The 27,123-nt window shown below is 43.9% G+C and overlaps 1 protein-coding gene across 5 annotated transcripts in view; it reads left to right on the top strand.

Moving 5' to 3' along the window:
* Positions 1-24,368, top strand: part of ERG (ETS transcription factor ERG) — a 109,877-nt gene extending 85,509 nt beyond the window's left edge. For 3 of the 5 annotated variants that reach the window (XM_065875756.1, XM_065875759.1, XM_065875758.1), the window contains 6 exons: positions 3,315-3,518; positions 4,359-4,439; positions 14,483-14,551; positions 15,264-15,320; positions 16,005-16,052; positions 23,372-24,368. In XM_065875756.1, the coding sequence (XP_065731828.1) occupies positions 3,315-3,518; positions 4,359-4,439; positions 14,483-14,551; positions 15,264-15,320; positions 16,005-16,052; positions 23,372-23,892 (980 nt within the window). In that variant the 3' untranslated portion in view covers positions 23,893-24,368. Of the gene's footprint in view, positions 1-3,314; positions 3,519-4,358; positions 4,440-6,393; positions 6,466-14,482; positions 14,552-15,263; positions 15,321-16,004; positions 16,053-23,371 lie in introns of all 5 variants that reach the window. The other 2 variants (XM_065875755.1, XM_065875757.1) reach the window with 1 other exon arrangement.
* Positions 24,369-27,123: the final 2,755 nt, after the last annotated feature.

Below are 27,123 nucleotides of genomic sequence, written 5' to 3'. Positions count from 1 at the left end.
AAATCATTGCGCACTTCCTCTATGATTTCCTAAGGATAAATTTCTAGAAGTGGAATTTTTAGTTTAGAGACTATACACACAGTTTTTAAAAAGGCATTTGAAATGTATTGCTGAATTGTTCATTGGAAAGGTTGTAGCAATTTACAGCTCACTCCAGCAGTACAAGAGAATGGCCATTTGACCAATCCAAAGTGAGAATTTAGGGATTATAACAGGACAGGTCAAGGAGGAATTGGTCTCTGGGGTCTTGCATGTGATTCCCTTAAACGAAAATTGAATGAGCCATTACAACCTTGGGCTTAGCAAGGGAAACCAATTAACAGGCACACCAAGGGATGCTGGAGAGATTGGACTTCTTTTTTTGGCTATCTTCCTAAGACATCATTTGACCGTTTTAACATGAACCCAGGAACTTTCAGGAAGATCTTTATGTATCATTTTTAGAATATCTGTTTCTACCATTAAGAGAAGAAAATGCCTTCCTAGAATGAACTGATTTCTAGGAAGTAGTTACACCAAAACATAGTCCTTCCAGGTTGTTAAATGCAAAACAAAACTAAAAGAAGAGTTTGGCTAATACCTAGTGGTGGAATTTATAGGAAATGGCTTGGGGACCCCTGTGGAAGGGAGGGTCTTCTCTCCGAGAGGGCCGTTTAACTGTCCTCTGCACAGAACCAAGGAAAGAGGACTTGAATTCAGGGCATCCTAAGACCAATATATGATCTGTTCCTGAATAATGAGGAGTCATGACATACCATGAGAAAAAGGAAAAAAAAGGACTTTCTATGGAAACATTCTGGAGTTTAGAACATTTTATCCCTGAAAGCAGAATGCTGACCCAATGGCAAAGAGCCATCTGAACTTCAGTGACTTGGACAGAGTTAACATTCCCAATACACATTCGGTTTTCACAGGCTAACAAAATGTTTCCATGTGTTTGGATTACAAAGGAATATGCACAGCTTTCTGTCAACACTGCCATTTGAGCTTTTGTAGATATTCTGCGCTTTGTAGCAGAACCAGAGTTCTTAGTTTATAGCTTCTACACATGGGCCCTATGACCAGCAATTCTACATCTAGGTACTCACCTAGGCCAGTACTTTCTCAAGCTTAATGTGCACACAGATCAGCTGAGAATCCTATGAAAATATAGACTCTGATTCGGCAGGCATGTGGCAGCACCTGGGATTCTGCATTTCTAATTAGGCCCCAGGGGATGCCAAGGCTGCTAGATCCCACGACCACAGTCTGAGTAGTGAAGCCCCAGGGTAGATGGTCTGAACCACTTTAGAATTATCTGGACAGCTTTTAACAACCCTGATGCCCGGGCTGCCCTCCAGCAGAATTAACTCAGAGTCTTTGTGGGTGAGACCAGGCATCAGTAGTTTTTTATTTCCCCATGATTCTAATGTGGAACCCAGGCTGTGGACCAATGCAGATTGCTTCACATGTGGGTGGGGAGGGAGACACAGGGGTCTTCATTGATAAGTAAGTGGGGTATATTTGTGGGGGGGTGGGGATATCCGAGAGCGGATTAAATGATGAAATATACCTCCATGGATTGACTTGGACACATCTTGAAAATACAGTGCCGAACGCCAAAAGCAAATCAGATACCATTTATGTTAGCTTAAAGGCACACAACAATATATGTACAGTGGATATGGTAAAAGTATTCAGATATGTATAGGGATGATGCATGTATCATTTCAGGTTAGTGGTTCCTCCTGGAGTGTCCAGGAGGGGAATGGGTTAGGGATGGATTCTATTGGGGTTGAAAGAATTTCTTTCTATTAAAAAAGATATGAAAAAGTAGGGAATGGACAAAAGAAGGGAGGGAGGGGGAGGCAGAAAGAGAGTAAGAAAGAAAAAGAAAGGAAAGAAGGAAGGATGGGAGGGAGGGAGAAAGGGAGGAGAATTCTGGTGACTGTGACTGTCTGGCTGTTTCTCTCACTGTTACTGCCACTGACTCTGGGAACCGAAAATGTATCCCAACAGCACATCAAATGCCCATTCTTGAGCAGCCTGAAACATTAGTAAGACCAAACAAGCTTCTAAAACTATTAGCTAGAAAGCAATTCAAAAGGGTGATGTATTCCCCCAGCAGATATTTTCACTCACGATGATCTGAGCATCGTGGCACACCTGCCCTCTACGAGCCTGTCCAGAGGACCCAGACCAAGGCTTTCATTTCACGTTGGAAACAGACACAGAAAGGAGAAGCAGCCTCTGGAGGCTGCAGCGTTGAGAGACTCTGGGATCAGGACTCTGGGCTCCTACTCCTTTGCCCAGGTGTCTTTCTGTGCTCAGTGACCCCAGGGAGGAGCCCCGTCTGCTGGCGAGGCGCCCTGGGCACCCCTCCACCCAGGCTGTTTGTGTGGGGTGGTCCCAACTTGTGTTTCCGTTGGGGATCACCTGCTCCTTTTCCCCAGAGACTTGCTCTCCTGGTCATACAGGGTTCTCCTCCCATATGTGGCTGCAAAGCGTGATGACACTGCCTGCATCCTGTGGGGTGTTTGCGCCCCAGCTGCGGAATGTGAAAGCCCCCCAGCCAGCTTGCCTCCTGCAGGTGTGAATTAGTTGCAAAACCAAGTTCTCTGCAGGAAAAGCGTGTAACTGACGGCTCTCTCTTACAAACACTAGCTCCTGGGAAGTGCTAGGGTTCTGGCTGACCTACACATCATCTCCAATTCTGTGGTCAATATCTTTCAGTATTTCAGACAAATACTGTATGGGATTTTTTTTTTTTTGGTAATCTGTAATTAACATCTTCCTGATATGTGTTGCTCTTATTTCATATAAAGATACCAGTAGTTTTCTGAGGAAAGAAAGTTTTCATTTATTCTTATTCATTTTTTCCCATTCTTTTTTAAATTGAAGTATAGTTGATTTACAATGTTGTGTTAGTTTCAGGTATACAGCAGTGTGATTCATATATATATATATATATATTCACACATACACATATTTTTATATGAATAAATAAAAATTAAAAGAAACTAATGAAAAGAAAATCCCATCCCTACAGGAAACTTTAGATTATATGAGCAACAGAAGGGCAGGTGGTGTGAATAATCCTAAACTTCCAGAACAATTCACTTTAAAGACAATGGTCTCTGACTGTGAGTCAGTTCATCTTCCTCAGACGTTCTCCGCGGACTGGTCCCTGAGCCTGGCTTGAGGCTGTGCTTCTGCAAGAGAGGGAGGGGATGCTCTGGAAAGCTATGGCTGGTGGGAGATCCCACCTGGGATATGGCTCTACCCCAGAAATTTGTCTTCAGGAGTTGACCAAATATGCTTCCATCCCCTTTCAGATCCTATGCTATGGAGTACGGACCATGTCCGGCAGTGGCTGGAGTGGGCAGTGAAAGAATATGGCCTTCCAGACGTCGACATCTTATTGTTCCAGAATATTGATGGGAAGGAGCTGTGCAAGATGACCAAAGACGACTTTCAGAGGCTCACCCCGAGCTACAACGCTGACATCCTTCTGTCGCATCTCCACTACCTCAGAGAGAGTAAGGCAGTCCCTGCTCCCACAGAGAGCACTGTCAAGAGGTCCTTGTTAACGTAAGATGCGAGGGTTCAGCCCAGTTGCCGATAGCATCTTGCTGCCCTAACCCGATTCCCACTAGTATCTGAGAGAATGCTTATAAGTGATGACTTAGGTGATTGCATAGTGAGAAGTAGTCAGCGCTTTTACGAGAAGCGGCAAAGTCAACTAGCATTCAGCTGCCTCCTCCAGGGTCCCCCAACCAGGAAGATCACATGCCAAAGGGAAACAGAGCTTTATCTGGTCACACATTATTTCATCTCCATGATGCCCAAATAGAAATAGAAACATTATGGAAAGGCTCCTACTTGATGGGAATTGTGGAGTATATCTTCCCTAAAGCCAAACCAAGCTCCCTTTCGTATCCCACTGGAACACAAAATGAAGAACATTTTCACTTGGTATCTTGAGATGTGGCTTAGCCTGTCACAATGGGAATGGCGTCTTGGCAATGAGAGGCATGAATCCACAGAGTCTGCTGCATGCTTTAATATTTCAAATGTCAAGCATGATCAGAAGGAGATAGTAGAGATAGTGCAACAGTGGGTGGTGTGAACTCTTTGGTGTAAATGCTTTGCTTGGCATCCCAACCACTTCTTCCCTGAACTCAATATGGATCCCCATCTAGGTTTTAACATGCTAACCAGTAGCAGGGCCATGGAGAGATTTCCAAGCAGCCCATGATAACAGGGTGGGGAGTGGGGTGAATGTTTTCCTTCTTTTTCTTCTTTTTTTTTTTTTTCAAGGAAGGTAATTCTCTCTCTCTTTTTTTCATTTGGATGTTGCTTTTTGTTTTGTTTTGTAGCACCTCTTCCACATTTGACTTCAGATGATGTTGATAAAGCCTTACAAAACTCTCCACGGTTAATGCATGCTAGAAACACAGGTAATGCTGGCCCTGCCCTTTCCCCCCAGGACAAGTGTAGGGTTTTGTTTACAGGTTGCATGCTTTACAGGTAGAACGTGGGACAGTCAGTGCATCAGGAAGGCGGAAGTCCGAGGTGGATGGTTGAAGGGTCCCTGGTAGGTTGAGGCTCTGTGTTGGCGGTACCGCAGCCTCAAGGCAGGAGGCACTCTTTGGTCTCTGAACACTCCCCCGCTTCCCTTGCCAGTCAAAGGATTTCTTTCAACCAGGAGATGTGCAGAATCAGCCTTCAGCCATAGCCTCAGCTCACATTGGCTGGGTCACAGTCTGCTGTTGTTAGTCCTCAAGTATGCCCTGTGCTGACTGTAGAGACTAAAAGCATGTTCCGTGTGAAGGGGCCCTTAGCATGCTCCTTTTTTCTTTTTTTCCTTTTAAAATTTTTATTCTTAAAGGAATGTTTACTAGGACAAGCAGGGGTTTTACTTTTCCCTTTTTGGTAAAGTTTTAGGCCATTCAACTTGACTTGAATCTTCTTGCACAGTCTTCGTACATTTGCAAAAATGCAGTAGGAGGGAATGTCGGTTACTTTGGGGGAGCTTTTGTTGTGAGGGAAACTGTGTTATGACTTGGGAAGATTTGAAATTAGTGACTAACTAAATACCTGCTATTCTATGTCTAACCATTGATTCTACATTTTATTTATTTATCTATTTTATATATTTTTTTTGCCTGAGCCTGATAGAGTTTTAACATGATGCTTCTTCCTGGCTAACCCTGCTCCCTCCCCTCCTAGTAAAGGCTGAGAGTAGAGGCTGGGCTTTCTGTGGATGAATGTGGCCCTGGTCACACCCATTTCCTCCCTGGTGATGGAGACACTTGCAGAAGCATGGCCGCAAGCTGCTCACCCCACTGTTATCAGCCTGCAGGGACCCTCTGCCACCACCAGGCTAGGGAGAAAACCATCTAGTGTTGGAAAGACTTAAGTAACCCCTCATAGGCAAGCCAGCCAATTCATGAGCAGCCCTCACATAGGAATACAGCCATTTTCCAAATACTTGCCATGTTATTTTTAAATGTATGATGTGAGTGAGTCCAGGCTTGAGTATTATAAAGGGATTGCTAGTTGATCTCCAGTAGCCAGAAAGTTGTGCTTTTAATCTGAAATTTTTAAAAAATGGCTTTGAGTCAATAATATACTTTTTCAATGTAGGTTACACAGTCAACCTATTAATGACCTTGTGGCCAGAAATAGCAAGCACCTTAGACAATGTAATTCCCCTGCCTTAGGAAACGCCTTGGAGATACACACACTTTCTGATAATTTCTTAGTCACTTAAAAAATTTTTAGCAGAGGATGAAAGTGTCAGGAAAGCTCTGACTTCATTATTTTTGCCATTGCTAAACATAGAAGCAATTGAAAAGCAGGACAACAAATTCCAAATGGACTGACCTGTGAAAAGAGGATTACTTCCACTAACATTTGAGAATTGATTGAGAGAGAGAAAGGGAAAATGTGCATCTGAACAGAGACACAGATTAATTTTTAAAAAGATCCATATATTCTTTGGCAAAATATTTATCATTCTTTGCTGCTACTTTCCAAGGGCTCTGTAAAATGTTTTATGGGTTTTATATGATTTGAAAATTAAAACACCCACCATAGAATTGTTTTAATAAAATGAGCTTGCAGGGGGATGGGCAGACCCACGGATGGGCTTCAGGAGGAAGCTGTTAAATCAAAACACAAGACGCCTTATGCCGAGTGGGGCACAGAGAGAGTCACATCTCTTCCATCTTCAGCATCTGTTTCTGACCTGTGTGCTAGTCCCTTCTCCCGAAGTCTGGCGTAGCAGGTTCTAGGAGGCCACCTCCCTTGGTTGTCACGGGGCAAAGTAGATTAGGCGCTGTTGCTGAGATCAGATCAACAACCACAGCAAAAGACCTTCACATGTTTTGTCTTTCCTTTTGTCTGCAGGGGGTGCAGCTTTTATTTTCCCAAATACTTCAGTATATCCTGAAGCTACGCAAAGAATTACAACTAGGCCAGGTACGAAAACACCCCTGTGTAATCTCTTTATTGAGAGACATCCAAGGATGTCCTGTGAGATCCGTGACCTACGTCACGAGACACAAAGACAGCTGATCTTGAATCGGACCCTCTAAACGGTCTTATTCTGCCTCTGTGGATCTGGAGCCTAGAATCAGACCGTTCCATCCAGAGATCACGCAAACAGTCCCCGAACTGCGGGATTATGAGCAGGTCAGCCCCTTCACTAGCTGCTCTCGAAGACAGATGGGCCAGGAAGGCATCCTGGATGCCTGGCGATAAGGAATCCATCCGGTTTCGAGTTTACAGAAGGACATAAGTGTAATCTATCCATCCTCAAGGCACAGCACAGAGCAGGAGGCATTCCCCTAACACGAGCGGCTGGTTCCCAGCTGTCACGAGAGCCAGTCTTTCAGAGCAGAAGCATGTAATCAATCATATGTACACCTGAGTCTTACTTTCTGTCTTTCCCGATGATTTAATTAGGTTATTAATTTACGTGTCATTCACGAAAAGAATCACTGTTTATCAAGTGTCTGTTAGTGCCAAGCACGATGTTAGATTCTGGGAATCTAAAGATGAACCAGACTTTAGAAAGCTTCCTGTCTTCAGAAAGCTGGCCTGTTCATTCTACCATTGTCCATGGAGCCTCCTGAGTGCCAGCCACAGGGATGCAGCAGAGAACAAGCCCACAGGCACACAGCCTAAAGCTCTAGATGTTTCTAGATGTAAAGCCACCTAGAGCCAGAAACAGACTCACACACATATACGTTTAACCTTACGGGCTAGGTACCTAGAGCCAGAGAGACAGATATGGATGTTTAACCTAAAGCACTGATTTTATAGTAGAGGCAACACCTCTAACGACAGAGGCTGTGGGAACAGGAAGGGAAAGGAGTTCATCCCTCCATGAAAGGGGGAAGGAAGCATTGCAGAGGAAGGACCGTATGCCAGAGGAGGATTAGGTGTTGCCAGGTGGAGAAGGAGAGGGTGACATTGGGCAAGCATGGCTCAAACATCTGTCCCCTCGCTGGGATGTACAACCCCATGAGCTGGATGACACATGCCAGCCTCACAGCTGAGGAATCGTGATTAGGGCTGTGGGATGGCTTTTCCCTATTCACTCGTGGATCTAGAAGTCACGTCTTCTTAGACCCAAGCTGTTGCTCTTGGACGTCTGTCACGTGTCCAGGCTGCCCAAGTCCTAGTTTGAACTGGTCCCAGGCACTAAGCTTGGTGCTGCTGTTTCTTCCCAGTGAAAAAGACAGGGGCGGGCAGTGAGCTCAATAGCCCGGGTGAAGATGCTTCTGGGAGTTTTTCTCACCCCGACACAGCCCTGGTACTGTGACGTCAGGCTGGCGATTTTCTGTCCCCTAACCTCATAAAGTTCTTCCTGGGAAGCATAGTGGAAAGGCTTGGCAATAGTTCTTAGTTACCTCTGACACAGGCCATTTGATCGTGGACAAGACCCAGGGTCTGGAGTGAACTAGATTGACCCTAAAGAAACCCGCCGTGTGTACTGAGAAAGGACAATGAAAGTACATGTGTCACGCTAGCTCTAGACATTCCTGAGTTTACTGCCAGTAAATGGTCCCTTGGGAGGACATGGGAAGTGTAGGAAAATCACAATGATTTTGTGAGTGTTTGAAAGAAGTTTCCATACGTACGCACAAAAGTCAAAGCTATCTGTGAAACATTTGGCCATGGGTTGCTTATTTGTTTGTTTATTTGAAGCAATTTCATGGATGCCTCTGAGTTGCAAAAGCCAGGGATTGTGAGCTGGTGTCAGGGCTGTGTGGCCACATGAGTTCGTTCAGCATGATGGTCGGAGTAGCCAGTCGGCTGCCTGTTGCTCCATAGATGGAACAATGGGTCCTGGAGCGCCTTTGCTCCCTATTTGAGGATATGGTGGATTTGGAAGATACGGCGCATCCAGGTGTCAGAGAGGAGAGTGGCCTGGAGGACTCTGGATGGGACACCCCTCTGTGCTTTAGCCCAGGGGGAGACAAGGGTGGCAAACACTAATTCACCTAGCAAAGCCCTGATGATGCTCTTTTCTTGGGTCTGTCATTCGAGTGTGACTTGGAAGAAACTTGATTTGTACCAAAATACATGTTTTGGTGATTGCTGCTGTGATTCTGAAAGGAGATACAAATATTAGTGTCTGAGCTACAAAGAATTGAAAATCAGAGTGAATGAGCCAGAGAGCGGTTTTCTGTCAGCCAGACTGAGGGATTCAAACTTGGAGAATAGACTTGTTTGTGTATCTTGGGTGGGCCAGTGATCAACCTTGCAGGAACGGTCTTGTTAGTGTGAAAGCTTATAACGGTGCAGTTGGAGAAGTTTGTGATGGGTCGGGGGGATGGGTGTTGCACATCTTTGGGGGAGGGGGTCACTGAGAATCTGACCGTATCCCTTTGGTTGGTGGGTATCTGACTGCTTTCGAAAGAGCTGGTTGCTCACTTTCCTTGGGAGAGGTCCTTGGGTCCTTGGGGACAGAGACCCGAGTTCCCGTTCCCCTGCACTCTTGGTTTGCTGTGTTCATCCATTTCTCTAATCCCACATCCACGGAGACAGAGGACTCCTTCCTCCCACCTGTGTCATCCTGCTGAATCCAACTTCCCAGTGTCCCCTCCCCACTTCCTTCCTTTCCTTCCTCCTCAAGTAACCACCCCCGTCTACCTTTTCTTCTTGTCATGGCCCAGCTTCCCAAAAAGATCATTTATTCCAGAGTCCCCTTACTGCCTGCCCTGTCCAATTACTGGGTCATTTCAGTTCCCCCCCACAATTGTCCGGGACTGTTCAGTGACCTTACAGGATAACACATGATGGACAATATACTCTTTTGTTCATGCCTCAATCCCCTCTCTGCCCGTGCTTGATCCTATTAATTTTATCCAGATTTTCCTGATTCAAAATGCACCCTCTTTCATGATCGCTTTGTTGAATTCGCATTTAGATGAGTCTCTCCTCTCCTCTTAGAAAGTGCTAGCACATAGGCAGATCCATTTACGTTCTTTTTTTGTGATCGAATTTCACGGTGTCGCGTGTGTTTCTTGGGTAGTCAGTTATTATGACCAGAAGCCCTTTCCCCATCTCCCCTGTAAACACCCTCCTTCTTTGCTGAACACATGCTTTTTTGGGGCCACAGCCCCTTGAGGCCTCAAGTGGCATAAACAGAGACAGGTCTGACTCAGAGAAACTTGCAAGCTGGTTTTTGACCTCATGATGTGAACCCTGCCTGGCGTCCTAGGAGCAGTGTGTGTGAAAGCTCAGGTGTGTGCCCAGGACGATCTGTAACCCCACCCTCCCCTCCTCCGTCACCATGGTAATCCACGCACCGTGATACGCATCTAGGATTTTATCGAAGGAGACTGGAGACTTGGGTCAGCAAGTGCAGCCTCGACTTTCCCTTTTCAGCTGGCTCTCCTCAAGGGTTTCTCGGAATCTGCAACGATTCCTCCTTTGGAGTTTGCAGCTCAGTGCCATTCAGCATCTCCAGTCATAGCAAGATGACGCAGCCGATGCACTGTGTCCTCAGTTAAGTAAAGCCTGTATCACAGCAAATGGCTGAAAATGCATTCTTGGCTTTGCCCTAACTATACTCTAACCACAGATCTGTACATCTGTACGCCTAGTTGAAAAGGGAAGGCACAATGCCCCCAGATCTCCATGTCTTTGACAGAGGAGTTTAGAAGACCCTAGGGAGAGCTAGAGGAAGACAAGAGAGAGCGATTTAATCACGCTGGTCGGCTTTGACCCTGAAAATTCCTTGCATTAAATAGGGGTTTATAGATTGGTTTAGGCCAATAGCTCTCGGTCTTTGTCTTTGCCACTAGCATCTAAGTTCATTGAGAGCTGGCAAAATTCAACCTTTCCCATCCAGTGCAACCAGGGACCTCCAGAGTTACTTTGTAAATGTGGCATGGATCCCCAGAATGAGGATAAGCTCTCCCATGATCCAAGTTCTGGTCCTTTAAAAAAATAAAGTGGTGGGTAGATGTCAAGAGGGCTAGTGGGCTGTTCTTCAGTAATCTTGATGAAAGGAGAGTGTAAAACTTGGTGAACTTAATCCTGCACGAAGGGCAGCAAGGATGCTTGCTTACATCATTGATGTCTAGGGAAGGGAGTGGTTGGGGGAAGGAGTCTCATTCAGAATCAGGAACTGATCTTGACTCCCAGAAAATAAACAAAGGTGCTGGGGTGGAGGGGGCCAACACCAGTCAAACTCCCTATTTGTAGTTTTCATGGTTTTTGGTCTAGATCATGGCATATAGCATACTTCCTTGGTAACCCTCAGCTGCCTGTGAAATGGCTTTTATAAATTTCAGTTTTAAAACACAGTCTGTTACAGAAAAACAATAGCAGAACCCATGCCGGAAAGCAGCTGTCCCTGACACAGGACCTTCTGCCAAGTGTATGAGTTAATGACCTTGAAGATTAAAGTTGAAGAGAAATGGAGAGTGGATTGAAATGACCACCAAAAATGAAATGTATACTGTGTTCTTACTAGAAGTCTTATGATCTACTCTCCATAAGAGGCAAATAGCAAATGTACACAGAGTAATAATTTTTCAAGGAGCCAAGAAGCAGAACTGCTCAAAACTGGCTCTGCTTTGAGGTGTTGTAGCTGCTGACAAGGTCACTGAGATGACTGTCTCCCATCTCAGCAAGCCTTAGTTCAACACTCCCCAATGTCACATCCCACAGGAGGGGGGCCTGGTGCCCATGGCATGTGATCTGTAGCAGATAAGAGAACACTGGAGCAGAATTTCATGAACAAAAACAAAAGCCCACTTATCTTCCATGGCAATATGTTCATGAACACATGAATCATTGTTCATATAAACATCTCCAGTTCTTGGCAAAAAATCAGACTTGGAGTTGTTTAGGTCCTGACTGATTTTCAAGGGAGGATGAGACACGGTTACACACTCTAAGAAGGACTTGATGAATTAAGAGTTTCAAAATATTTTCCTATTAGTAGTTTGGTGTTTAATTTCTTCCAGTCACATTTCATGGGCAATCTCTTTACGTTTAAAGTAGTAGCAGACTAACTACTGACACTTGCTATTAATTCCATTTCTAATATTTCAGGTAAAAGCATTCAATCTAGAACTCTTTCCACACATTTATTTGTATTAACACACTCAGCATTTCTGAAATCCTTATCTGTAGGAACACAGATTTTTAGAAAAGAATAGTGGAAATTGTCTAGCACAGGCTCTCTCAAACTTCAGTGTACACCCAAGTTAAATGGGACCTTGTTAAAATACAGATTCTTGTTTTTAATTGAAGTATAGTTGTTTTACAATATCATGTTACTTTCAGATGTACAGCAAAATGATTCTGTTTTATATAAACATATAAAACTGTGTATATATATATATATGTATATATATATTTTTTTTCTTTTTCAGATTCTTTACTCTTATAGGTTATTACAAAATATTGAGTATAGCTCCCCATGCTATACAGTAGGTCCTTGTTGGTTATCTGTTTTATTTATAGTAGTGAGTATATGTTAATCCCAAACTCCTAATTTATCCCTCCCCCCCTTTAGTAACCATAAGTTTGTTTTCTGTGTCTGTTTTATATATAAGCTCATTTGTATCATTTTTTTGTTTTCTGTTTTGTATATAAGCTCATTTGTATCGGGTTTTTTTTAGATCCCACATATAAGTGATATCATATGATATTTGTCTTTCTCTGTCTGCCTTACTTCACTTCGTATGATAATCTCCAGGTCCATCCATGTTGCTGCAAATGGCATTATTTCATTCTTTTTTATGTCTGAGTAATACTCCATTGTGTATATGTACCACATCTTCTTTATCCATTCCTCTGTTGATGGACATTTAGGTTGCTTCCATGTCTTGGCTATTGTAAACAGTGCTGCAATGAACAGTGGGGTGCCTGTATCTTTTCTAATTATGGTTTTCTTCAGATATACGCCCAGGAGTGTGATTGCAGGATCATATGGTAGTTCTGTTTTATTTTATTTTTTACCAGAATTTGGTAAAATGCAGATTCTGATTCAATAGATCTAGAGTGAGGTTCTGCATTTCTAACGAGCTCCCAGACATTGCCGATACAGCTGGTCTGCGGAGAAACAAGGACCCAGAACATATTTCTGGATTCTCTTGCTTTTTCATTTGGTAGACAGAAGCCCCATGTTGATATGGCTGTCTGCTCCTAAAGTAGGGGAGATGCTGTTACAGTTGCCCTGCTAGTAGATTTTTATTTCTGAGACAATTCTCAAATTGAAACTCTGCCTAACCATTTTCTAGACAAAATGCAACTAGATGAGAATCTGTGTGCACATGCTCCCAGCGACTTAAGTTGAAATTTAGTTGTAAATTGATAGCGACTACAGATTTAATTCCCACGTGTAACCTCAACACCAGAAAAGTGAGAATCTGAGGAACTGGGTGGGAAACGCTTACAGTCCAAAAATACAGAAATGCCAGTGGAGAGGGAGTGGTGAGCAATAGGAGAGTTTCAAAAGAAAAATTATCGAATTCAACCAAAGCTCTGGAGGGTAGGATTTCACGGACCACACTAGTCGAGATGCTCGTAGCCAAACAGACCAAATAAATTAAGGCAATTCTGCGTTGGATTTCACGTTGCATTTCATTGCTATTCTCTCTGGGATATGAAACTAGGAAGAGACATGTCTTCTGCAACACAGTCAACAAGCTTTTTCAAGATTGACCCACCAAACTGCCAATTTTAAACAAAGTTTAAAATCTCTCCAAATGAGATTTTATAGTCATCTCCAGGTGACTGGCAGCAGAACACCTGCTGAAGTACCTGGCTATGGCTTTCAGCTGGCCCAGAATGACACATGGCATTGGACCGAGACCCATCAGTCCAAGTTGTAGTTTTGAAATGGTTCTGTAATAAAATTGTGTGTAGCTGGCCACCCCACTCCCCAGCTTTATGTAGGCACAGTTAGTAAGAGCATGCATAATAACGTTTCTGGAATATATTTTTAAAGGAAACTTGAAATGACATAGAGTCATAATCATTAATAGAACTTGCACTGAGGATGCAGAAGTATAATTATTAAATTTGCATATGCAAAGTGTGATGACGTTTTATGGGACAAATAGCAATACATTATAAATACAAAAAAAATCATTGGCATATACTTCAGCTCTACAGCCATTGCCAATGTTTTGCGGGGGCAGTACTATTTCAGTCTTACAGTTCATTTTAGAGAAATTCTAAATTCATTTAGAGAAGGAGAAAGAGTAGACATTTGCGTAGGAAAATAACTAGACCCACCTAAATGGGAGGGAAGTCCAAAAGGGAGGAGATATCTGTATGCGTATGGATGATTCATTCTGTTGTGCAGTGGAGGCTAACACAACATTGTAAAGCAACCATACTCCAATAAAAATTAATTTTAATAAAAAAAGAAAAATAACTAGACCCTTAAGACTGATTTAATTTAAGTGGATGAGGGAAAATGAGGGGTGGCTAAGAGAGGCATCTGGCAAGTAAGAGAAGGCAGTGCTCGTTTCCAAGGAAGAAGAAAAGGGAGGAACGTGAACGTCATTTGGTGGATCTAGTGTCAGACCTCAAGTAGGAAATCGGTTGATTCATCCACATTGTAGGCTGTGCTTCAGACAGGTCATGAAGATAATAAAGGGGTGATGGACTTACGTCAATTCTAGCTGGAAGCAGGACAAATTAGATTGTAAGAAACTTTTGATATGGTCTTGACCTAGGATTGCAGGAAATTACCTTAGAAGAGTCAGACAGCTCCTAGAGAATCCATCCATGGGAGTTTTCAGATTAATGGGTGCAACTGTTAGATCAATAAAAGATACAAAGTTACCATTCGTAAATAAAACCCAAATCTTGTGGAATCCAGGTTGAATATTACTTTGGATAACTGGGTTTTCTTGCACAGTATTGATTCTAATAAACACAAAACAAAAATAGCACACAAAATAGCTGTTATCAAGTTACATCATTGATCTTTTAGTCAATTTATTTATCTTTACAGATTTACCTTACGAACCACCCAGGAGATCAGCCTGGACCAGTCATGGCCACCCCACCCCCCAGTCGAAAGGTACAGTGTTGGTTCCCACTGCCTTGAATCCTCACATCACAAGGCAGTGGGTAACTCTTGATGCAGTAAATGATAATTTCTATAGCCAAACTATGCTTTTTCAACATACATTTGTCCCTTTGGCAACAAAGCGCAACTGATCTTTAAATGCAATGATTCTTTCTCTATTGGCATTATACCTATTTCTATAACAAGAAGAAATGAATGATGTAATGAATGATGTAATGCATTTCTGGACAAATGCACGTCTCATAGGCTGCTTTAGTACAGATTAAATACTGGGTGATTTCCTAATCTTGGCCATGTTTATAGTATTCCTTACTTTATATTTTCCTGGTGGTTTCCCTTTATCTTTTTATTTTAGAGTTGATTCATTTTAAACTGTTTTGTAAACCATCTCAAATTTTTTTTAGTTTTGCAAAAAGTGGGGTAAAAATAAATTTTAAAAATAAGTATATTTAAAAATAAATACTTATTTAAAAATAAGTATTTTTCAAATAATAATACATTTTAAAAAAGTGCCCTCGTTTTGCTACCACATTTACATTTGGTTTCATTAGAAAGGAAATTTTTTTCTTACCATGTTTCCTATTATAAGAGTAAGGCTATTATGTTAATTAAGGTAAATGATGGAATGATGATACAACAGCATCAAGGTCTGGTAGCAAATACAAGTTATAACTAATTGTCTCTTTGTTTTTTGGATTTTCAGCTGCTCAGCCATCTCCTTCCACAGTGCCCAAAACTGAAGACCAGCGTCCTCAGCTAGGTATGTTTCACAGAGCATCTTGGTGGCCATAAAAGGAGAAACAGGTTTAGCAGCATCTTTCTAAAATGTGTCACTTTCTAAGTTAAACTAATGTTCCTTCGTCTTCTTTAGGACTGCTCCGTATGTAAACCAGGGACTAAATTATCAGTCTACTCAACTGGGAATGACTTGAGATTTTGCTAAAACATTTCCAAAACCCATGCAATAAATATGGAAAAAACATGCTGAGTGCCCACAGGCAGCTTCTTTGCGGCCTAGCAAGTCTTCGATTTTCACCTTCCAGGTCACATACAGCAACATCAGCGTGTGTGCCAAGTCCAGTGCGGAAACACAGTGGCAGGATGCTGCCACCAGTGTGCTGAGCATCACAGCCCACACGGCCCTGGGCAGAATACATCTGCCCTGTTTAAATCCTGGGATGGAGAGGGTGCTGGGCTAGGTGTTGGGAACCCTGGGCTAAATCTGAGCTCGGCCACCAGCTAGGAGACCTTTACTAAGAAGCGTCACTCAGACCCATGTGACATCTTTTCTAATACAGGAAGTGGTGCTGGGGGACTTTGGCGTGGGGGACATTTTCAGCTCTGAAATCTGGAAACACCAGTGGGTCAGCATTATTCCTGGAGCTACATCCTACCTGCTCACAACTATGTCTTTGGGATCTGACTTCTTTTCTTTTTGCTATAGATCCTTATCAGATTCTTGGACCCACAAGTAGCCGCCTTGCAAATCCAGGTGAGATACTGCTGATGATTTTGCTCTTATAAAGTTATCTTTTGGGCAGTAGCTATTTTGAAACTGAACTTGTATAAACAAGAAATCCCTTCCACTGAACAAGCTGAAGTTGTAGGTCTCGCTGGACTATTTGCCTAAGTGGAAAAAAATGGGTCGGGTTATAAATTAAGATTTAGCTTCAGCAAAGAGCATCATTACCTAATCCAAACTGTATCTGTTTCCTAGGGCTGCTCTAACAAGGTACCACAGACTGGGGGTTTAGACATCGACATTTATTGTCTCCTAGTTCTAGAGGACAGAAGTCCAAAATCAAGTGGTCAGGGTTATTTCCCTCTGTGGGCCATGAAAGAAGGATCTATTCCAGACCTCTCTCCTTGGCTTATAGCTGGCCGTCTTCTGCCTGTATCTCTTTACCTCTGTATGTGTCTGTGTCCAAATTTCCCTTTTTCTAAGGACACCAGTCATATTGGATTAGAGCCCACTCAAATGATATTACTTTAACTTGATTACTTCTCTAAAGACCCTATTTCCAAATAGCGTCACATTCTGAGGTACTGGGCAAATCCAACATATGAATTTGGGGGGAGGGCCACAATTCAACCCATCACACTAGCAGATAAAATAATATCTTAAAAAAAAAAGAACCATAATGACAACCACAAGACTTCAAATTTAGGATCATCTTCAATGAATGGTCTATTTCTGAACTCAGGTGCCAGGAGAAAGTACAGATTCTTAATTGGCCCATTTGTAACCTGTCCCTTGCCAAGGATTGTCACCTGTCATCACGCTTCAGTGCCAACCAAATTGTTTGATGTGTTTGTATTCAGATCAGAACCAGCTGTGCTGGCATCCACTTCAGAAATTCACAGCATATGCTGTATATTCTCAACAGCAAATTCAGATGCCAAGATGTCATAGGAGTATTGCAAATACAAGCTGGAATGTATAGTTTCTAAACATTGAGGCCAAAATGGGGTTAGAAATGGGAAAATTTAGGTTCAATCAGTGTACATCCCCACAGGGAATCTATACTTTTGAAAACATAAAATATCATCATTATTTGGCATCCACATCTTTGACATTAAATTTTGATTAATGTTAACTAATTCAGCAAATATTTTTTAAGCAACTTAGAAGTGAGAAGGGTCTGTGTTGTTTATTGCCTTGGGCCTAGACCGGGTGCTAAATAATTATTGGTTGAATAAATGAATGTAAGGAGTAACAAGATACCATCCTGGGCCCTCAAGGAGCTTCCATTCCTGTGGAGAAATGCACACAGGTTCACCCCAGCATCCACCTGGTGGCCACGTCTCCGGGGTCTTGGTCCGTCCTCCTACCTATGCTCAGCTTTCTATTTGCAACTGCCTTTATAACCATTCACATAAAAACGATTACTATGTTTTGAGATGATTATTATTAGCCAGGCTTCAGGAAGACTGATTTGGCAGCAATGTTCAGGATAGATTAGAAAGGGGAACAGGACGGAAGCTGGAACACGCTGGGAAAGTTAATACAATAATGTGAAATAACAGTTCAATAGCTTTCCCCCCACCCCTCCCCCATATCATGCCTGGGCAAATGCCTGTCTCAGAACAGCCCTGGGAGGTCATTATCTTCGTCCTAGGGAAAAGGAATCAGAGATCCAGACAAATTAGGTGACTTCTCCTGGGTCACACAGCCCATAAGAAGGGAGGCCAGGTTTGAACCGTGACTCTCTGTCTCCAAAATCTGCTTTTATTGATATTTTCTGGCTCTCCACTGCCACTGAGTGAGCCTGGAAGAGGGAGGTCTTGGAGAATGAGGACCAAGAGAATAGAAAGAAAGGATTTCCTTTCAGTTTAACAACTGTTTTCAATGCTTGGGATGAGGCTGAGGTCAGGGATAAAGAGAAGGAACATGTCAAGCTGCACCAAACAAAACCAAACCGACCCTTTCACCCACACAAATTGGTTAAGTGAAATGTAAGTCTGTGCCCATGTTGTTGCAGTTCAAAGGTGTGGCTTGGTTGGTGGCTTGGGGCCAAAGAGAGTTGCCGGCCCCTAAGCAGAGGGCTTAGTGTCTATTCACGCTGTGCCCAGCAGCCTGGGGTTGCCCACGGGGGATAGAGGGACCTGGAACCAAGCAAGGAGGAGACTGCAGACGCATCACTGGCCTGGGAAAATGTCTTGGTACCTAAGAGGTCCGCGGCACTGGCGTCGTAAGCAAAGACTGTGCCCATTGAGCCTGGGGAAAGTGGCAACATCCAACTTTTGACTCAAAGATAAAGATTTCTTTTACTTCGTTTATAACGCATTAGGCCTTCTCTACATCTCTCCTTAGGCTGTGTGTCAGTTACTTTCATGTGGCCTTTCCCCCTAAAACCAGAATGTCTTATCATTCTATTAATGAGAATGCTTCTTCCTGTTGGATTCTAGCTTCCCAGTCTCTGATAAATAAATCCTTCACCACGTTAAACTGCTGCCTCTCCTCTTTTCACAATGCAAACGTTTTTTAAGCCATTTTAAATGGAAAGATGACATCATATAGTATGAATGCACAAGATGATAACAGCGTCGCAACATCTCTATCCAAAATATGCATTTGGGGTGCACTTTGGACCGTATTTCTTCTGCCGAGAAGAGTGTGTCCCTGCATTATTATGTCCTGGATCAGATATTAGCGACATAGCCCCTTTATATCCCATCAGAATGGCTGACCATTTAATGTGGCTTCTGTGATGAACAGAAATCGCCTTTCCATGGAAGAGCTTTCCTGGGAGCAGGAGTTCAGTAGCTCCCTCGGTGCTCCCTGGATAGTTGCTAATGGTGGGCATGAAAGTGTAACCTGCTTCATGCGGAACCAGAGACCAGTTTTAGGGATGTTTTGCCATTGGTTAGGAGGTGGGAGTGTCCAGTCTTCTACTGGGAACCCACCAAGCTCCAGGCGCAGAGAAGGACTGGAGGAGACTGCAGAGGTGTGTGTAGAAACCAGGCCCAAGAGCAGTGCTGTTGTGCAGTGATTCAGCACCAAGGCCTAGAATCTGGGTTCCAACCCTTGCTGACCTTGGGCAAGATAAGTCACTCTACCTCCTTGGGCTCTAATTCCTCACGCCTGCAATGGGCTATCACATGATTCTGGGGGGAGGGGGATTAAATAAACACGTGGAAAAGGTTCAGAATGATGCCGGGTACCAGTCAGCATTCAGGGATGCTGGCCAGCCCTGAGAATACCACCATTCCCAGCTTTTGCCTGGCCAGCATGGGATTTTTGGGGGGAAGGTGGTGGTTTTCCTTTGGCATCTCCTGGCTCTAGGCAAGGGATGTACCTTTCTCTTTTTTTTTTTTTTTTGGCGGTACGCAGGCGGGCGTCTCACTGTTGTGGCCTCTCCCGTTGCGGAGCACAGGCTCCGGACGCGCAGGCTCAGCGGCCATGGCTCACGGGCCCAGCCGCTCCGCAGCATATGGGATCTTCCCGGACCGGGGCACGAACCTGCATCCCCTGCATCGGCAGGCGGACCCTCAACCACTGCGCCACCAGGGAAGCCCAGGATGTACCTTTCTTTAAGCCCTGGTTTCCAGCTCCAACAAATCATGATAAGAGCACTTATGTACCGAATTCACCCTCATAGTGGTCCTGCAAGATAGTACTACCATCTTGATAGTATTACCATCACCTACATTTTGCAGACAAGGACATTGAGGCACAGAGAGCCAGGTGAGCAGAGCCAGGATTCAGCTGCGACAGTGCCAACTCCAAAGGGGTGCTTCCGGCCACCATACTGCCCTGCCCCTCCCACCCCCGCAACAAACCCTGTCTGAGCCACAGACAAAGCCTTCCGTCTGAGACACATGCCTGCTGCCTTAATCCCGATGCACTGGGGGGTCCAGGCTGTGCACGTAGGATTTTCTGCAGCACCTCCAGCTACTGTAGAAAGTAGCCCAAGTGATTGCCACTGTGGTGCTTGCTGCTTTAAAGACCCTCTCTGCTTTATTTACTGCTCTGTTCCTCCATCAGCTGGCTGCTGAGTGCCCTGCTTGGGGACACCCCTCCTACTTGACCCACAGCTGCTGACTCACCCCCAGCTGTGCTTTTCTCTGTGGTTTATAAACCGTTTAGATGTTTTGCCCTTTTTTGCTCAGGCTGTACCTCTTCACTAGTATGTTTCTCTTCTTTTCTTTTAATTGCATTTGGAGAACACTTTCTTCCCCAGAATTAAAGGATTGCCTTCTGTCTTCTTTGAAGCCACGCCCCATGCCCCTTCACCCCACTGGACTCTCCTGTAGGTGGGCAGCCAACATCTTTGGGTCCCCCCCACCTCCCGGTCCTGCCTTTTTAGTTAATTACCTTGGACAAAACTAGGGCAAAAGTAGCTACTCCTTACTGATGTTCCAAAGGTGGTTATCAGGATAGAGAGAGAAAATAGATATGAAGAGTTTTTCTGAAGAAGGTAATTCTTGAGGTGCAGGTGGTGAAGCTGTTTGGGTGCAAGGTCCGGTCTTATAAGAGCATCTCCTTTTACTTGTTGGTTTGGCCAGTGGAATACCCAAGCTACTCTTAGGCTTCCAAATCTTAGGCATTCGTGTTCTGGAATCCCTATTCTATATTCTAAAATGCACCTTCAGTGCACAGTAAGTGTTATTGTTTCGACAGTAAACGAAGCATTTAATAAATTGCTTTTGAAATTCGTGGCCACAAGTAACTCGTTTAATGTACCACTGACTATAACTTCTCAGCAAACATTGTGCCCCCTTGAGGATTCTCGAACAGCGAGAAAATCTGCTGTAGACTGTGAACGCAGTGGATTTTGTTATATTAAATTTAGCAAGTAATGAGCTTGACATAATGTTACATTTTATAACATCTACTTAAACATTAATTGATTTGCATTTATGGTTTTGTTCTCAGGTTCGGAAGCTGATGAGTTTTGTTTAGAGGTGTCTTATTCCCATAGACTCTTGAAATGCTCAGAGGCCCAAACACTGTGTACAAGGGCTGATGGGTAAAATCGTCTAGGGAGAAATTCCTCATCCATCCTTTGAACTTTGAGTTTCTAGCCATGAATTTAGTTCCCTGACTTACTAGTTCTTCAGAAACAGGAGAGATGGGAAAACACTTTTGTACACTGGTTCTCTCCTATACATGTTTATAAAGGAAGTGGGTGAGGGACAAATTCCCAAGAGGCAATACCAAGGTTTGAATAGATACCAAGTATAAGTTTGACTGTTTAGGAAGATCTGTGTATTTATACAAAATCTGTGGGATTGTTCTCTGTATGGGAGGAGGTTGACAGTGAATATTTATTTTCAAACAACTCTATGTGTTTATATTGAAACATATGTTACACTGTTAAATCAAAAATCTATGTTTTTCCCTATTCCCAGGTCATATATGGAATTTTTTTCAAGTAGTAATCCTTTGGTTACAATATATATACTAAAACCATATGGTTTTCTCAAACTATTCTTTGTATTTTTTAAATGCATATTAATGAAATGTTGGGGGCAAGAAAACTTGATTGAGAACAGTTTGAATATGTGGTCCCGAAAAAGCAAAGGCTTCCATTGCGATGAACTACAAGCTGTTAATACATTTCAAATGTGTTGCTAGACTGAAAATGCTAATTTTCCAGAACAAATTCAGAAAAGGCTGACCTTTCTCGTGATGCTGTTTTACGGATAAATTCACAAACATATCCATTTCCATGTAGCCAACATGGAAACAAAGATTTATGAGTTGGACAATTTATATAGTGAGCTAGTGGGGAGGAGTTAGAGAAAACACGTCTATAATTGGGTTTTACATTTCATCAATTCCCTGAATAGTCAACAGTTCCTTTAATGATTTTATCATATCTACTGATATTAATTGATAGTATAATACAAGATAATCTTTTTGGTAATAAGCCCAAGGCAGTGCTTGGGAGTTTGGGAGGAAAGACCTGCCTCATGTATCCATTTCCAAAGCTTCTAAAATCTGCTTAAAGCATCTTAGCTTCTCCTGGTACTCAGGATCAGATATTCCCGGTGCTTCACCTCTCCTGGTACTCCTGGTATGACTGTTGATATTTGCATGTTTCTCTCTTTTAGGGAACCATCAATCGTCTTAAAGTATTGTAGCGTAGAGTCTAGAATGGTGTGCCTGGATTTTTCTCTGAATTTAATAAAACCTAAAAGCCACATCTGTAGGTGTCCAATGGGATCAAGAGAGCTCTGTGTCCACCCAGTCAAATGAGGTCTCATTGACTCTGTTGGAAGCCCCAAGAGGGCTTGCAATCACTCATTGTTACAGTTTTTTCTTTTGGAAACCCTGCTTAGCACAATTGGCATTGCAACGCAGGGACAACACATGGATTTCCGTTAAGATGCATTTACCTAAATACTGGAAATGGGTGATCTGGTTTGAAACAGAGCCAACTTTTTTCTAAACTTCCTCATTTTGAGTGGGTTAATTCTGTTCTAGGAAAAGGTTTGACAGAATGGCTTTCTGCATGCCAGCCAAATGTTATGTTAGAAATAACGGTGTTTACTTCCATTCTCGATTTTTTTCCATAAACTTTTTGAAGTTCATTTCCTAAATCTGACTTTTATTATTTTACTTGACCTAGCCAATATAAATGGTATGAAGTCATTATTGCCAGCCACATAACAGCACTTTCTGCCTCGCAAAAGAGGAAAAGTAAGCCCTTCCACCCCCAAAACACAAAGTTGGCTTGGCTATTCTTCTAAGGAAGTCAGAAATGGATGGAACAAACCTGAACTCTGACCTCTAGGAACTCTTTGCATTTCCAGGAAGGACCTGGATCTTTAGATCAGCCTGGTAGTCACCAAGGATCATCATCTTAGGTCAGCTTCCTTAGACACAGAGCTTGGGCTAAGGGTACTTGTGCAAGTGATTAATTAAGGGTATTTCTCAGGAGAGAGGGAGTGAGGATGCAGGATTGGACAGGGGAAAGTGAAGGAAGCTTGTGGACTTAGCTGGAGCCCGGCTTTTGTCTGATCCCATGCAGAGCCCGGGGCATGGCCAGCATCACAGAATTGGTCCCTCTTCGAGGCAAGGGGGCCGGCCTCTGGTACCCTGTGTCAGTCCATCAGGCTGTGGGCTACCTGGGGGTGGATGAAGCAGCGCCTCTTCAGCCAAGGGCAGTTCTCTGGAGACAAGCAGGGGGATCTGGGGGACAAGAGTAGCCAATACCCCAGCCGCTGACGGATGGGCACACAGCCTGGTAAAGGAAGTCTGGGTGGGACGCCACAGCCCCCTCTTCTGTCACTGAAGAAAGAACCCCTTTAGCTCAGATCCTGTTCTCACTGGGGTTTTCTTTTCTTTTCCCACCTCATCAGGGAGTGGGCAGATCCAGCTGTGGCAGTTTCTCCTGGAGCTCCTGTCAGACAGCTCGAACTCCAACTGCATCACCTGGGAAGGCACCAACGGGGAGTTCAAGATGACAGATCCAGATGAGGTGGCCCGGCGCTGGGGAGAACGGAAAAGCAAACCCAACATGAACTATGATAAACTCAGCCGGGCCCTCCGTTACTACTATGATAAAAACATCATGACCAAAGTCCACGGGAAGCGCTACGCCTACAAGTTTGACTTCCACGGGATCGCCCAGGCCCTGCAGCCCCACCCTCCAGAGTCCTCCCTGTACAAGTACCCCTCGGACCTCCCTTACATGGGCTCCTATCACACCCACCCGCAGAAGATGAACTTTGTGGCCCCCCACCCTCCAGCCCTCCCCGTGACATCGTCCAGTTTTTTTGCTGCCCCAAACCCATACTGGAATTCACCAACAGGAGGGATCTACCCTAACACTAGGCTCCCAGCCAGCCATATGCCTTCGCATCTGGGCACTTACTACTAAAGACCCGAGAGAGGCCTTTCCCAGCAACATGCAACCGCCAACCAATTGCCACAAGCTCTATCGGAGACCATGAATCAGAAGTGCCTCAAGAGGAATGAAAAAGCTTGACTGGGGCTGAGGGGGAGGAAGCCGGGGAAGAGATCCAGAGACTCTTAGTGGGAGGGAATTACTAAAATATTACTACAGAGATAAAGAGGATGCTACAAATGTAATGTACGTGGACAGATCATCTGTGGACCAACCTTGTGAAAGGCATTGTAAGTAGAAGCATGAAGTCATGAGGACAAAGTGCCAAAGAAAATGTTCTGAAGAAGTGTGTAAACCTTAGAGTAGCCTTTGGGATCCTGTTCATGCATTAAACTGGGATTAAACTCAAGCAATAGAGATAACACAGTCTGGACCTAACATGCCATTTCTAATGTCATTTGAAGGAAAAAAAAAAAAACCTACCTGTATTTAAAAAGAGAAACATATCAACGCAGAAGAAAAAGAAAAGAGACTGTGGCTCATCGATAGACATTGATAGGGAACTCATCAGCACTTGCAGTTTTGGGCGAAATCCGATTCATTCCATTTGATGGAGAGCGGTCAGCTCTCTCCAACTGTGAAGACAACCCAAAGCTTCCAACTCCTTTATGATAGGACAGGAGCTCTGAGCCGAAGGGAGGGACTGAGAACGTGTCTGGAGGGTAAGCGTGTGGGTGTAGACAGATGAGGCGGGAGAGGAAGAAGCAGAAGAGGAGGCAAGGACTGGGAAAGAAACTTCTCGAGCAGTAAAGACTGGACTTAGGACGGTGTCAGTCCTGCAGAGAATTGAGTCATGGAGACTTGCGGTTCCATACGGTCAGTGTCGTACCAAATCCAGTGTTACGAGGAAGGACACAGCGTCACGGAGGCAGGGCAAGTAGTAGAATTCAGAAACAAAGTCATGCATCTCTCTTTTTGTTTGTTTATCAAAAGAAAAATTGTAACTGGAATTGTCTGATATTTAAAAGAAACATTCAGGACCTCATCCTTAGGTGAGGGCCCTGCTCTCCACAGGGTCAGGTAAGAGCTAGCCTTCTGGGCTACTGCGATCCGAAATCACCTAGGCATCGGGGCGAGGCGGGCTCCAGGTTTCCTTTTGAGTCGCGAACGCTGTGCGTTTGTCAGAATGAAGTATACAAGTCAATGGTTTTTTTTTTTTTTTCCTTTTTATATAATAATTATATAACTTATGCATTTATACACTACGAGTTGATCTCGGCCAGCCAAAGATACATGACAAAAGGGACAATCAATGATCTAATGTGGCCTTGAACTTTAACTCTGTATGCTTAATGTTTACAATATGAAGTTATTAGTTCTTAGAATGCAGAATGTATGTAATAAAATAAGCTTGGCCTAGCATGGCAAATCAGATTTACACAGGAGTCTGCAATTGCACTTTTTTAGTGACTAAAGTTGCCTTTTAGAAACTTGTGCTACAAGGGGTGGGTTTTGTGTTAGAATTCTCCTTTGTCCAGGAACTCGTGCAAGGGAGAGCCAAGCAAATGGCACGCTTGGCACGCAAACAGTGGCGGCCTCTCCGGGGCCTTGTTGCCAGCTGGAGCCGTCCGGAGCAGAAGGACTAAAGGTTTTCACCTGGGAGCCTCCAGATTTAGACCCAGAGTGGAGAGAGGCCTCTAAAGCTGGGGTTGTAATTGAGAAATTCCAGATCCGCACCTAGTCACGAATCACCCTTAATTCCTGCTATAAAGCATTCATTGAATGGCAAACAAGCTATTGCTCTCAATGTAAACTCTATTATTGTTGGTAAATAAAGCATCACAGGTAGCAGCAATGTCTCACTTTAACGAGACAAGGGACAGCTTCTAAATTTGCCATTTGGCTTCTCCATCAGAGGCTCTCACCCGGTAGACTGTGGCCTTGACCTTCCCACACCAGGATAATCTGGGTACCCTGGTTTGGGATTCACCAACCCTGAGCCTGACAGATGATCAGACACTGTTTATTTCTCTGACCCAAAGTCAATTCCCCTTGACATCCTTTCTCTCCTATGTGCCACAAAGGATGCCGGCCTTGGCCAAGGTGAAGGCAGCTCGAGAGCTGGGGTGCAAGGCCCTGTGAGAGGGGGCGAGCCTGGGCAGCTCCCTAGCCTGAGTCAGTTTCTGAACTGGCCCATCTCCTGGCTGTCTGGGGGCTTGTTTTGCACTCTGTAATCCTCTTGCAATGATTAAATGACGTTGCCAAACCTCTGTGCTCTGGATCTCTTGGCAGTGGTCTCTAAAGCTGGTAGGATCCGATTACCAAAGCTGCAGACACTCGGCATTACTTGGATTAAAAGAAGTCCAACTATCCATCAATTACAGCAGCTTGGGAAGGGCCCGCAAAGTGCCTGTATCTCCTTAGGGAAGACATAAATAAGTAAAAGCATAAACGCTGGCAGCTGGGGTGACCCACACTGTTTTAATGGGAAAGATCAGTCATTTTTATTTTGCAGTGCAAAGTTGAAGCACACCTACATTCTGCATATAAGTAGACATTTACTCGGATAATCACTCAGTTCCCCTCTTTCAGGATTGTATCATGAACAAAGTAATAAAAACAAGGCGTAATTCTCATTTTCAATTTTAACAGCTGTTTTCAGTTAGGGTCCCACCTCACCCTGCCATCCAGATTATTAGCAAACTTTATGACAAGCATGAGCAACGGGGATTATTTTGGATAACGTGATAATGCTGAGTTCTCCCAAATAAATAATTATTCAGTTATATCTCAAAATAGCGTTCACTCTCTGCTCCTGCAGAATCAAATTCCAGAGCAGTCTCCAGTTCGTATTCATAGTGGCATCAAGAACCTTCTCCTCTCTGCTTTTCCCATCTCTCGGTTTGCCCTGATGTACACTCAAGATCCCTGCAGAATCTCCCTTCTGCTGGCAAGAGATGGGCCCTCTTCTTGTTTTAAATAGTCTTTTGGGATTTGTACATGGTGGAATCTCTGCGGATTCCCAAATCTCAGTCAAGACTTCATTTTTGCTCCCAGTTTGATGTCCTTGCTATGTCTCAGAGGGGTTAATGATGAAGCAACTTGTCAGGACTGGTGCAGGTAGAGGACTTTCTGCTCCTCCAAAACACCTCTTCGCTGCTGCAGCCCCTGCCACCTGGGAACAAGGGTCTGGAGGGGCATGCCATGGATGCAAGATGCTGTAGGGACCACTGACACCTGGGATGTGGGGTGGTGATGGCAAAT

This window comes from Phocoena phocoena, chromosome 4, assembly GCF_963924675.1.
Source record: "Phocoena phocoena chromosome 4, mPhoPho1.1, whole genome shotgun sequence".
Lineage (NCBI taxonomy): Eukaryota > Metazoa > Chordata > Mammalia > Artiodactyla > Phocoenidae > Phocoena > Phocoena phocoena.
Note: the sequence above shows the minus strand (reverse complement) of the source record. Positions and strands in the feature narration are given on the sequence as shown.